This window comes from Pogona vitticeps, chromosome 2 (genome assembly GCF_051106095.1).
Source record: "Pogona vitticeps strain Pit_001003342236 chromosome 2, PviZW2.1, whole genome shotgun sequence".
In the NCBI taxonomy this organism is placed as follows: domain Eukaryota; kingdom Metazoa; phylum Chordata; class Lepidosauria; order Squamata; family Agamidae; genus Pogona; species Pogona vitticeps.
The window spans coordinates 270,164,067-270,178,365 of record NC_135784.1 but is presented as its reverse complement, the minus strand read 5'-3'; the positions used below and the strand labels follow the sequence as shown (position 1 = coordinate 270,178,365).

Genomic DNA, 14,299 nt, shown 5'->3' with positions numbered 1-14,299 from the left:
GACAACAGCTGCATCATTTGCGAAGAGGAAGTCCCGCATGCATTTCAGTTGGACTTTGGTCTTCACCTTCAATTTGGAGAGATTAAAGAGCTTTCCATCTGATCTAGTCCAGAGATAGACACCTTCTGTTGCAGTTCCAAAAGCATACTTCAGCATGACAGCAAAAAAGATCCTGAATAGAGCTGGTGCGAGGACACAGTCCTGTTTCATTCCACTTTGGATGTCCAAGGGATCTGATGTTGAGCCATCAAAAACTACAGTGCCCTTCATTTCCTCATGAAAGGACCTGATGAGGTTAAGGAGTTGAGGTGGACATCCAATCTTGGGAAGTATTTTTAAAAGGCCGTAGTGGCTGTCGTTGTTCCCTACATTTCTCCTGCAACTGTCTGAGGGAAAATACCATGTCAGTGGTGGATCTATGAGCTCAAAATCCACACTGTGATTCTGGATAGACTATGTCTACGAGCACTTGGAGCCTCTTCAGCACAACACGGGCAAGCAGCTTCTCTACAATGCTGACAAGAGAGATGCCATGGTGGTGATTGCAGTCGACCCTGTCACCTTTGTTCTTGTACAATGCGACAATGCTCAGTATAACCTAGCTACAAAATGAAACTTGGTTTCAGAAATAAGCAAAACAAAAATTTATAGTCTAATCAATACTGAGGAAGGTGCTAGGTCATTTGTATCCCAGGGAACTGTGGTCACAAAGAAGATTGCAGTGTGTGGAACAGATTAATAGACATAGTAAAACATTTCAAAGGTGAAAGTGGCATGATGTATAAATATTCTAAGATTAAAAAGCAACTTTCTGTTCTCTTTAACGTATAAAAACAACAAAGACAAAACAACTGTTTGAAAACATAAATATTATATTCTTGGAAACAAACTCCCAAACATGCCTTGAAATAATATGCCTTACATCTAGGCATAGTCATGCTTACAATAGACCCACTGATATCAATAGGCCATGTTAGTTGTGACTAATTTGTCCCAGCTATTTCAGTGCAGCTAATCTAAGCCATGTCTATCTCTGGATCCAAAGCTCCATTTTAAATTGGTGCTGGGTTTTATTTTTATTTTAATTTTTTTTTGGGGGGGGGGGAATCTCGGGCACAGTTAAATATGTAAAAGAAGGCTTTTAAAAAAATTCTGCACCAAGACTCAAGCTATTTTCTTTGTGCAAAGCTGCTTGCCTCTTCAGCTTTTGTTTTCTTGCTTCACTGTACTGACAACAGTGATGCTAATTATCAAGCAAAACAATATAATTACACAGAGAATTTTTTGTTTTGCTAATGTAAAGATTTGTTCCCCCTCTCTCTGCTAAAATACCACCACCACCCACTGCTGAAATTATTTCTTCTCACCCCGAAACAGTGCAGAATCTGGACTGAATTCTGCACTCAAGACTCCTGTCTGAATACAGAAAATCACATCCTTTCAAGTTAGTAATCCATAATAGTGGCTAGCAAACCATACAGAACAACCAGCATGTAAGGCATCTTGTCCCTCTTTTGTGTGATGGTTGCTTAACCATTTAAACTTCAACAATTGTCAATGTGCTCCCGTAGCTATTGTTTTTCAGATAGAACAAGTCCCCAAATTTTATTGATACATAAGCAGGCACAAATGGCAACATAAAATTCCCAATGCTTAACATCAGATCTGTTGGACTCAGATCTCCTGGATGAAAAGTAAAGCCCTCTGAGTCTCAAGTTGAAATGGAAATTTGGACATGTCTCAGTTAAGTCCCAGAGTCAAACTATGCATTGCAGGTAGCACATAACTGGAAGCTGAAATCCAAATTTGTGATTAAGAAATTTTGCCATGTTTGAGCAATCATACTTGCAAATGAAGTCTCTGTTTATCTCCCCTAATACCAAACCCAAACCACAGCAAATTGGTTTGCAGAATCATAGATGGGAAGAGTTTCTGATTTGATAATCAAGTGGTTTCAGGACTTAAAGGAATTCTCTATTTTAATGGCATGTCATCTATAATGTGTAGTCTGACCTTAGCTCTGTTCAATCCTATTGCTTCCAGTGGGAAGGACTTCGTTGTAGTTTAAACCTAAAATATGTGTCATGAATGGGGAGCAGCACTCAAAAGCTGATTTGGTGATTCCACAATATTAGCAAGAGCCTGGCAAGGCTTTGGATGAAATGAAGATCCTGGGATGGTAAAAGGCTCTTCTTGATATTATTTCTCTTACTGTTTTGGAAAATAACTCGACTTTCCCCCCCAATGCCATAAAAACATCTTTTTAAAAGTACATTTCAAAGAAGGACATGACAGTAATGCAGAGGAAGTGAACAGCAAGCTTGCACACATTTGTGAAGGACTTTTAAAAACTCTTTCTTTGCACTTGCAACAAATCATGGAGTAAAAAGTATTTGTTGCAAGTACAAAGATAGAATTTCCCCAAATTACTATGAAATTATGAAAATCAGAAACTGCATAGATTCTACTCTTTTCAAATGGTGGCATAAAGGCAAAAGGAAATGTTATCAACCCTTTTTGCATAAATGATTGCTACTTATGTTTTGCTTAAACATACTCCCACTTAGTGCAGTGGTTTGAAGCCTGTCATATTAACTTGAATTTGTACAGAACTTGGATGCAAACTTTCCACTCTTGAAATCACAAGGCACTTGGACACTCCCCTCTAACACCACCCAGCAATCCTGATGGCCAGTCGAAGTGTCAGCATGGGTGGTATGGTTATCACATGGAAGTAACACAGAAACTTTCTTCTGAAACTGCTTTGTGCACTTCTCAGTTTGCATTAAAGCACAGAGCCAGAAGTGCAGGAAGCAGTTGGGCAGACAGGCACTTAAATTCTGGCTCCACTAAAATCAGCAGCAAAAAATGTCCGAGATCATTATACTGAAATAAGTATTTGTCGAAGAATGTTAAGAGTGGCTGAGGTGACTCAACTATCTGTTTACAGCTTTGCTTAAGGTACTGTCTTAAGATTATGGGGTAAATCGATGGCAAGAACTACAAAGCATCTGGGAATCAATGATTTTCTATTATTCTGTGCAAATCAGCAGTATATTCATTTCAAAATATACTAAACAACTATACTAATGCAGACTTGGTAGATTCAACATTAATCAATAATTTTGTCCCTCCCCAGATCCCTGCACTCTCAGCTTGCTTTTTGTAAGGTCTTACCTGATAAAGAAATGCAGCATCTCCCAAATTATATCTAATGTGCTGCCTTTTTTGATTACCTGAATAACAGTATTATACTCATATAGATTTAGGAATTTAAAAAATATATATTTTTTGTACTTTTACTTTTTGCAATATATTGAAGTCCAAGCTGAATTTATAAAAGATCTGCTTGACTCTGCATAGTTAGACACCCAAATGTAGTCTAACCTAAAATGAAAATATTGGAAAATATCTTGGATGTTAAAAACAATGCCTTTGGACATAAGTCCAGGACAGCACACATCTGTGTTTGACAGAAATGAATGCCTTATGATATGAAAAAGAAGCAAAATTGACCAAGAAGTCCTAGCTACAAGTAGCTTGTAGTTGTTACTCCTCAGGTGAGCAACTGGTAAGTGGTGGAATGAACATACAAAGTAATTTTCACTTAATACATAGCTGTCACATAGTAAATGAAATCTATTTCAAACCCATACAGCAAGGTATAGAAAAAGTTTGATGGGTGGTGAATTCTTACCTCAACAATATCTGAATTCGTTCGACTCTCGTGTGGCTCATTGTACTCTGTATACTTCAGCAACACCTTATCCATGTCAGTGCTGGCATACTGGAACAGTTTGTTGGTGCTGTTGAAGATGATTAGAGCAATCTCACAGTCACACAGAACACTCAGTTCGTAAGCCTTCTTCATTAACCCAAATTTCCTCTTCGTAAATGTCACCTAAAAATACGAAAACAAAGGGAGAATCAGGTCTGCTCCTCTACAGATCTTTCACTTATCACAAAATGCTATCTTGTACTTGTCATAATTCCTTGCCCTAAACAACTTCAGGAGGGCAGTGAACCAATCACTATAAAATACATGCCAACATGGGACAAATATTTGAAGGCCAAGTAACTAAGGAAAACATATTTAGTCCCTAATTTGGGCTTAGTATTTCGGAATCTTATCTACCACTTCGAAGTGCTGGATAAGGGAATTAGAATGTCCTGTATAATAATGTGAGTCAATGTACTTACATTTGCCCAAACATAAATGGTATCATATGTATACACCTAGTATTATGTGCTCTTCTCTTATTTAAAATATTCTAATGCCAAGATTCTAGCCAAAGCCTCCCTGCAGTGGGGTTCAGAAAATAGAAAGCTAAATCAAGTTAATTAAAACAATATATTTAATTAAAACAACATGAAATATTAAAAACGGCCAATAGAGTAAAAAACCTTGAACTACCACCACAGTGTGACAGACAGACCTAAGTTTTAAAATCAGCCTGTAACAACCAGTTCGTTGTAGCAAGGCCCATGAAAAACAATCAAGGAGGTAGCCAAGATCATATTTCAAAACGGGAGTACCACAGAAAAGTTGCTGAAATATAGTAGTTAAACTGATGGCTCTCAGAACACTGTTTTGATGCATTTTCATTTGCAGAGAGCAAGCGTCTGCCCCTATTCACTTCGCATGTGGAACTGCCCCAGTCTCTAAAGTGATGTTTTTCTTCACAGAACCATGAGAGGCTACTTTTTCTGGCCTCCAGTTCCAAGAGTCCCACAGCCAGGTAGTGGATCCTAAGAAGCCATCTTTTCCACCTCTGCACCTTCATCAGTACCATTAGCTATTCTGGCCTTGCAAATTCACCACGTATATAAATAATTACACTTTCACTTCATTTCATTTCACATCATCCAGTGTCAGCATGGTATTAATTAAAAAATAAGCTAAGACAAGCATCAGCAAGCTAAACTTAAGTGCACGCATCCAAAGTGAGGCATACCATTAATGAAAGTAGACTAAGAGCTTATACTTTATATCTCTTCCAAGCCATCTCTTTCAGCTCTCCCCTTTCCATCTTGCTTCAAGAAATAATAACGGTACAAGTTTACTAGTTATGATCATGTTCAAGAAAAATAATCAGATCTAGAATCATCCTTTCTTAAATAATTTGGGAGATACTGTATTCTCTTATTGTAGCTCTATGGGGAAGCTTCCATTGATAAATAAAAGGATACAGAATATGAACCATTTCTCATACCACTTTTAGCAGCAGAGTGGGTTGACAGAAAGCCACAGCACTGGAAAAGTTTATACATACATCAGTTCATGGAATTCATGGAAGCAGTGACCAGGTAAAAAGCACAGGAAGTGTGGTTTTATCTATTTTAAATACTGGTTGTCTTTAGAGAGAACTTTACACATGTATACCTGCATATAACTGAAGAAAGAACCACATGTTACAGTTTAACTTCTATATTTTCTATGAGTGATACTTAAAAATAACACTCACTGGTAGAAAACTAGAGGCATAAACCAAAGCAAAATTAATTATCTCATTAACTTATTTATTATATGTATATCATTCCTTCTCTCTAATACACAGAAGATAGATTACACTTTTTTTCCCCACTCTGCCTTCACAACAATCTTGTGAGGGAGGCCAGACTGCACACCCAAAGCTACATAGTGAATCTCATGGCTCAGTGGCTGCTAGAACCTAGATCTTCCAATTCCTCATCCATGACATGACGCAAACTGGATCTCACTGTGCCCTTGGTTCCTTGTCTTTGTAGAACACCACTTGTTTGTGAGATAAACAACAACTATGTTTGCTAAAGCAATTAGTAGCCACATCAAAGATGAATACTGCTATGTTATACAATGTCTCAAAAATTAGCACATGGGTTATAAGGCTACTTAATTACATGCCATTATCAGGTCTTTAGTGCTACAAGCAAAAGTATATCTGCACATGCCTCTCTGCAAATCACAAAAGACTCTGATGTACATTGCTCATAAAGCTGTTGTGTTATCTTCTTATTTGTGTAATACAGGCTAACATCAAATGCCTCCCAGCCTGCCATGAAATCTCAGCTGGTCATGCTATGGAAAACGTGATGTTAAATCTGTGTAATCTCACCAGCTAGCCCATCTCAAAGAAAAGTGGCAACATGCCAATTCTCCACATATTTATTTTTCAAAACATAGGCTGAGTAATGTTACACATTCCTCATCTCAGTTGCTTTGTTTCCATTACAAAAATATTTTCTCCTCAAAGGATTACAGCATAAAATGTGCATAAATATTTTTCAAACCTGTTCATATACAACATTATTACACTGCATTCCCTCCTATCTCCCGTTCAAGGCAGCTTAATCCCATCATCCAATTATACCAGAACAGGTGGGTTTAACCCAGTTTATAAAATCAGCTAGGGAATTCCCTTTAACCAATGACCTTTGTGAACTAGTTCATATGTCAGCTATGATCCATAGGCCATTATGTATTGTTGTTGTTGTTTAGTTGTTAAGTCATGTCTGACTCTTTGTAACCCCATGGACCACAGCACGGCAGGCCCTCCTGTCTTCCACTGCCTCCCGGAGTTTGGTCAAATTCATGTTGGTAGCTTCGATGACACTGTCCAACCATCTCATACTCTGTCGTCCCCTTCTCCTTTTGCCTTCACACTTTCCCAACATCAGGGTCTTTTTCAGGGAGTCTTCTCTTCTCATGAGATGGCCAAAGTATTGGAGCCTCAGCTTCAGGATCTGTCCTTCTAGTGAGCACTCACGGTTGATTTCCTTTAGAATTGATATGTTTGTTCTCCTTGCAGTCCAGGGGACTCTCAAGAGTCTCCTCCAACACCACAATTCAAAAGCATCAATTCTTCAGCGGTTGGCCTTCTTTATGATCCACCTCTCACTTTGGTACATCGCTACTGGAAAAACCACAGCTTTGACTATGCAGACTGTTGTTGGCAAGGTGATGTCTCTGCTTTTTAAGATGCTGTCGAGGTTTATCATTGCTTTCCTCCCAAGAAGCAGGTGTCTTTTAATTTCGTGGCTGCTGTCACCATCTGCAGTGATCATGGAGCCCAAGAAGGTAAAATCTGTCACTGCCTCCATATCTTCCTCTTCTATTTGCCAGGAGGTGATGCAGCCAGTGGCCATGTTCTTAGCTTTTTTAATGTTGAGCTTCAGACCATTTTTTGCACTCTCCTCTTTCACCCTCATTAAGAGGTTCTTATGTATACACAGCAGTATTTATGTTCAGTTAGACATGATCTGAGAACACCTGATGGATGTCAGGTGGATTACAGAATACACTTAACTGTGTTGTCAAGATTTGAAATGTTGTGTATATAGACTGCTAAAAAATTAAGGGGGCACAGAAAAAATGTAATTCTAAAAATCTATATTGTGCTTTGAAAATGAGGTTTGAACAGCAGTTTACTAAAAGTCACTGAAATAATCAGCTAAGTCTCCAGCCAAATCTGGAAGCAAAGTCAGTGTACAATAACATTGCCTTGCAAAAGGATCTCTTTCATGGCTGACAATCCAACATGTAAACAAATGGTAAGAAATAGAAAAACAAATGGGGGGGGGGAACCCGCCTAGAGTCCTAAAGTGTGGATATTAGTTCAGCAGTACTTTATGCCCATGGGATTTTGCCTACCAGATAGAATATTAAGCAACTAACTATTCCTGCACGTGCTAGTGACCACTGAATCAAAATAATAGCTGTTATCTGCTATAGGGACAAGTTGCCACCGTCATAAATTATGAGAGCCATATTCTGCCACCCTGGTAAAAGCAATAGAGATTACTATTGAAAAGAAATCTGACTGTTTATAGGGATCAGGAACCTACTACACTAGCAAAATTCAATTGTTTGGCATTTAAAAGGGAAATGTAAATAAGTGAGAAAAAGATAAACACAGGGAGATAGAGATACATGCCACATCACACACATCTAATACCAACAGCACAGACACTAGGCAGCAGACACCAAAAAGCAGCAGGCATATAGTTGAGCAGCAGCAGGCTTCATTTCCATAAACCAGCGACACAAACATCATGAATTTCCCTCCACAGATGCACTATAGCAAATGGCTGGCTTAGCTGGGTGAGAACATTATTTAATAATTCTCTCTGCCTGCCCATATAATATGCTTAAAGGTTAGGAGATGTATTTTACTTTCTATACTGTATTCTTTTAAAAACTTTGATGTTTTAAGAGAGGTAGTCTTGACTTTTCAATTTGCCTTTTAGGCTATAAGCTTCTGCATTTTTTGAATGTAATTAAAACATTCCTTTTTTTGTATTTCTAGTATTTTGGACTGAAACCTGCCTGCAACTTAAGTATACTTTTCATATATTTTTAAGCATTTGTGCCTAAAGTTTTTTTTCATATCTGTAAGACTTTTGGATGTTTTCAACAAGTTTGAAGTATTTTTGTGCATATAGAACACAGAAGGAATGTAGATAAATGATGCTTGTAGAAATAAGAAAGCTGTTGTTGCCTGCAATTATAGCCAACAAAGAAGTAACGTTTATCTTTTATCCAGAATAATTTGGAAATTTTATCTGATTTCATTCTGGAATTAAGTCTTTTTCTGGGATAAACGGCAACTATGATGAACATACAGTCATGTGAAAAAGAAAGTACATGTATCAATTCTATGTATCATGACATAATAAAAATTATATGGTTTTTCACACATAGCTTCACTATTTTGGCTTTATTTTTGTAAAATAAATCATGACACGGTGTGATATATCATGTATTGTTGCTCAACTGAGGTTGTCTTTACCTATTTTTCAGACCTACTAAGGACACTGATTTTTATTATGTCCTGATACGTAAAACAATAGAATTCAAACAGAGCGTAACTTTTTCACATGACTGTAGGTTTCCAATTACCTCCCTAGAGGTCTATAAAGTTCTGCAGAGCTCTTAAGGAGATGTTCAGGCATTAGATTTTCTGACTTGACAATGTTATGGTTTTGGTTCCTTCATATCAAGAGGTCTCTTTGGAAACATTTTGGGTCCTAAGGAAACTTATACCTAGTGACTTCTACCTCTACTCTATCCAACCAGCCCACCATCTAGGACTTTCTAGTTATGGACCATTTATAAGAAGCCAGAAGCCCACACAAATTCCTTCCTGTTGGACTGCAACATTCCAAGTTGCAATGTGTCAGGCAGAAATGACTTCTGCATTTTCCTTTCTTTCCATTAGCCATTGGAATGTATTCAAACAGCCACACAGTGACATTGTCTACTGGCATGCATTATATTATTCCAAATATTATTTCATGTGTCTATATGGATGTAATGACTGGTTGCTTAAGTAGTGGCAATTTTGTGGAAAAATGCTGTCCTTCCAAGTGGACACTGAAATGCATTGGGACAGCTGTGAAAGACTGAACAACTGAATTAGCCACAAGGATCTCACACATTCCACCAGCTATCCTCTGCCACCTGCTCTGCAGGACAGAAGAGAAGCTGACATCCCTCTGCATATGACTAGCTGCAATGAAGGGAACAGCCACAGAAATCCACCCCACTGTCCTTGCATCTTCATCCAGGAACAACTATCATTCTTCTTAAACTTTACTGGGAACAGAACAGCTATCTTCAGTCTTGTCAGATTCAAGACCCAACCTTAATCCCAACTAGTGACATTGTAAAAAAAGTTCCTGTATATGTCCACAAATGTTTCTGTCTCAGTGTCTGACAAATGGAGAGAAGAGAGCCAATGGATTATTGTACTTTAGTACTTAGGTACAAGAGAAAATTGGGAATGGATCACCTCACTATGCCAGAGAAAATAATATCTCACCTGATATCATTTTTAAAAAGCCCATGAGCCTCTTAACATCTGGAAAATCCCCTTCTTTTTTTCTTTTCTTAAAAATAGGAACAACTACACGATGCTGGTAGTGTCACTGGTGCAGCCCACATAAGCAAGACCTATTTGTGGAAACTTGATGAAAACTAGTGAATATGAAGCCTCGTGTCATTGATGAACACTGAAAACATGGAAAATGCCACTCTCTTCTAATACACTTAATCACCTTGACATTGAGTACAAAAGTGTGAGTTAAGTGGTTCACTAATGTACAGAAACATCAGAGTCCTGTAACAATCTAAAGATGATCAACTATTTTTATTTGTTATGAATCTTTGAGGACTGGAGCCAATTTTTCAGGTGCATTCAGTATACTGTAGTCCCAACTGACATTTATACATGTCCAGTGGACATTTATACATGTAAAAGGAGGTCAGAAATATGAAATATAAAAGAAATGCAAAAGGTCCAGAATTCTAAGGCTATTAATAGTGTTGATGAGGATTATTTAACAGTCACTAGGAGATGACCTACACATAATTTTGTGCAAAAAAGTGAGATCTTAATGACGATTGTTAAGTTGCTCAAAGTTTATTGGTAAACTGTGTTCAACTTAACTACAGTCTACAAAACACTCTAACACAGGCAGTCAAACTGACTTCACACTTCTCGAACTGACTTTACATATTTGTAGGCTACTATGAAGCAACTAGATTATTTAAAGCAGTTTCTATTTTGTAGGAAACGGAAAGAGGTTTTTCAGGTGACATAAGTACCTTTGTGATTTATCTCCCCCTTCCTTTCTTTCAGATGAGGTTAAACAGTCCAGGACATAGAACGGGTAGGATGCACGAACCCCACACACAGGGCTGTATCGAAAGCTATTTTCAAGCAGACTTGAAGACCACACTACTGGAGGAGGAGTATCTGCACATAGTATGGTTTCTGTTGCAGAGAAACCTCAAAATTTAGCATGTTACAGCTTCTCACCATCAAAGTACACTTTGGGACAGAAATATCTTTAAGACCACTGTTTGTGTTTACAGTTAGGTACTCCTGAACATTTAAGGAGACCACATAAATGTTCTGCACAGCACATACTAATTTTCATAAGGCTTGTCACAGACCATTTCAAGTGATTTCTTTTCATTATACTGAAAATTATAATGATGACAGAATAACTAAAAGATGGATTTTAATTTTTTAACATTTAAAATCTAATCTTAATTGCTCAGAATTTGATTCATTAGTACGCTTTCCAAATATATTATATAACGATGTTACCATTGTTCACCAAGAGATAAAATCGATTTTATGCATTACTGTTTCTTAAGGGAAAGAAAAATTTTGCTATTCTTTTAAAATGTGCCATTCATTTACAGCTAAAAAGTTGAGACTTTTTGCACTTACCACAGTATCATCATAAATCATTAATATCTCATACCTTTACAATAACCTGTCATACAAATGAATCTAGTCTTTTAGAGATGGTTGAAGTTCAAGAACTTCAGAAATTATTAAGAACATTGTGAAAGGTATTTAAGAATGAATTTTCATTTGCATTATTCATACATTAAACAGAAGTACATTAACTTTTTTAATGCACATGAGTAATAAAAATAAAAACCCAATATTGGTTTAAAAGCTGCATAACTGGTCTCCAGTCTGCTCTATTAGGTATTCAGCTAATTAAAATAATAAGCATTGATTGAGATGACAGACATGTTGAGTTCAGCAAAAGTCTACAGAAAATAAATAAATATTTATTATTCAGCATTATTAATGAATTATGAAAACATGTTGTCTCTGTTTCAGTGCAACTCTTGATTCTTATGAATTATACTCATCCAAAAATGGTTTCATTGGTTGGATTAATTTGTATGCAGGAAAATGCTACAATATTGAGCAGGCCTAAGGTAATTTTCCATAGTATTCATTTGAAGCACACAGCACTACAGAACTAGACAATATATAACTACATATATATGTTGGCAGACTGATAGTGCTTAGATTAAATATTGAAATGATACCTTTTTCCAGTGTACTGGATTGTGGCATTCTCATGAATGTATCCATTCAACCAGACTCGGCTTAGCTGATGGCTAGTGCATTTCAAGTTAGTGTTTGAACATAAGCTGGAAATTTATATATATACACACACATGCAGAGACACACATATATGTGTGTGTGTGTGTGTGAATTACAATAGAACTACAGTAATTTGTTTCGAGGGAGGGGATCCATGAAGGAATGTTTACAACAATATAGGACAATCTGACTTGCAGAAAGCAATTCATCTAACAAGGCTAGCCAGGAGGGACACACCCTAGGACCACAAAGTCATTATCACAAAGAACGGCAGAGGTGAAAGGACCCTATAGGTCATCGGGTACAGCTCCTGTCAAGGAGGCACCGTTTGGGATGAAACTCCCAACTTCTGACTCTGCAGCCAGAGACCTAAGGCAGTGAGCTATCCAGCAGTTCGGCACTGGCACTCACTAAAGGATAGGGAAAAGCCTAAAAATAATAACTGAAATCCTGTTACTGAACCTACACTGCATAACGTTGATGATGTCACCAGCCAGCCCAGTAATTTTTGAGAAATCAAAATATTCCAGTCCCACTTTTGAAGGTCCTGAAGCTCCCTTGAAATCTCTTTCATTGTGGGGAAGCTGTTGGAGATTATGGAAAGGATGAGAAACCTTTAATTTCTGAAAATTTCTGCCAGGAGTCAAATCACCCAGCTAGTGGAATTGTCAGAAATTAAAGACTTCCCCAATCCCACAGCCTCCAACAGTTTCTCCAAAATGAAAGGGATCCCAAAGGAGCCTTGGGACCTCATGAGGCATTGGAGATTTTTAATTTAAAAAAAAAAACTGTGGCTGAGTACATCATCAGCCTTATGCAGCATAAGTTAACGCTGAAGGGTGTCAGCCATTATTTATAAATTCTGTCGCCACATCACTTGCTACCTTCCATAAGTGTTTTCAAAGTATGCCTATATTTATGCTACATCACCTTATCGCTTCTTCATAAAGAAACAAAGTACTGAGAGTAGACGAACATGATGAGGATCAGAGAAACTGAAGCTTTAGCATGGGACACAAAGTTCAGACTATGCAAGTTTACTTCCCCTTGCTTCCCACTTTTTATGCTGAAATTTGACTTCTTTCCCTTGAGACCCAAGAAGGAGATTAAAATGCTGAAATGTCAGGTCACACATCAGTAGGGGAGTGAGGGAACAGGGAATACAGAATCATAATTGCAGCAGCTGTCTTCATTCTCCAAGGAAAGGAAGTTTGACTGAGCTAAGATCATGACATAGAGCTGCCCTTTTTTGGGGGGGGGGAATATGGGGGACAGCTGTACAGTTGCTATATATCTGCTGAACTAGGTCTTCATTTCTCCATACTAATTAAAACAATTATGTTATCTCTCCAGGAGATGACTGAGACCAGCATAGATCAGTCACAATTCTTAGCTCTCTTGCCTGAACCACCTTATCAAAGTGGAGAGGAGGGAAATGGGGTCGATATGCATAAAGGACTGAGCTTCATATGACTACATTCTTAATTTTGCACCCTTTCTTGGAATTTAGAAAACTGCTAGAGAAATAATTTGTGTGTGTGTGTGTGTGTGTGTGTACAATAGTGTTTAAATTTTGTGCTCATTTTTCTATAGATGTTCATATTTCTTTTTTAGCTGTCTTCCAAACACACACACACACACTCTTACACACTGAGAGAGAGAGAGAGAGAGAGAGAGAGAAATGTAGACAAACAGAGATAGTTGGAGCATGAAGCAAACAATTTTACCCACCATGGAAACACTGTGAAAGAAGCTCCATTTGTAAAATGTCAATCTACTGATCTGCTGATCTTTTAAGTAAAATATACAACTTGTCTCTTAAAACGGCCAAAGTGCCAGAGGACTGGAGGATAGCACATGTCACATCAATCTTTAAAAAAGGGAGGGGGGGGACCCAGGAAACGACAGGCGGGTGAACCTAATGTCTGTTCCAAGGAAGATGGTGGAAAGCCTCATCCAAGATAAAAATCTTAAAACACATAGAAGAACAAGCTTTGTTGAGGGAAATTCAGCATGGCTTCTTTAAGGGTGTCTTGCCTCACAAACCTTTTAGAATTCTTTGAAAAGGTCAACAGGCACGTGGATGCAAGCAAACCAGTGGATATTATCTATCTAGATTTTCAGAAGGCATTTGACATGGTCCCTCCCCAAAGGCTGTTGAGAAAACTCCACAGTCAGGGGATAAGAGGGCAGGTCTGAGAATTGGTTGAGAACTAGGAAAGAGAGAATAAGTGTCAATGGGCAATTTTCACCATGGAAAGAGATGAAAAGCGGCATGTCCCAGGGATATGTCCTGGGACTGGTGCTTTTCAACCTGTTCATAAATGACCTGGAGACATTTATGTAGTGGCATGGCCAAGTTTGCAGATGACACAAAACTTTTCTGGGTGGTGAAGACCAGA

The 14,299-nt window shown here is 37.9% G+C and overlaps 1 protein-coding gene across 31 annotated transcripts in view; it reads right to left on the bottom strand.

The window, feature by feature from the left end:
* Nucleotides 1-14,299, bottom strand: part of MEF2C (myocyte enhancer factor 2C) — a 229,420-nt gene that overhangs the window by 103,082 nt on the left and 112,039 nt on the right. For all 31 annotated transcript variants that reach the window (XM_072992555.2, XM_020783761.3, XM_072992554.2 and 28 more), the window contains one exon: nucleotides 3,698-3,901. In XM_072992555.2, the coding sequence (XP_072848656.1) occupies nucleotides 3,698-3,901 (204 nt within the window). The remainder of the gene's footprint in view (nucleotides 1-3,697; nucleotides 3,902-14,299) is intronic.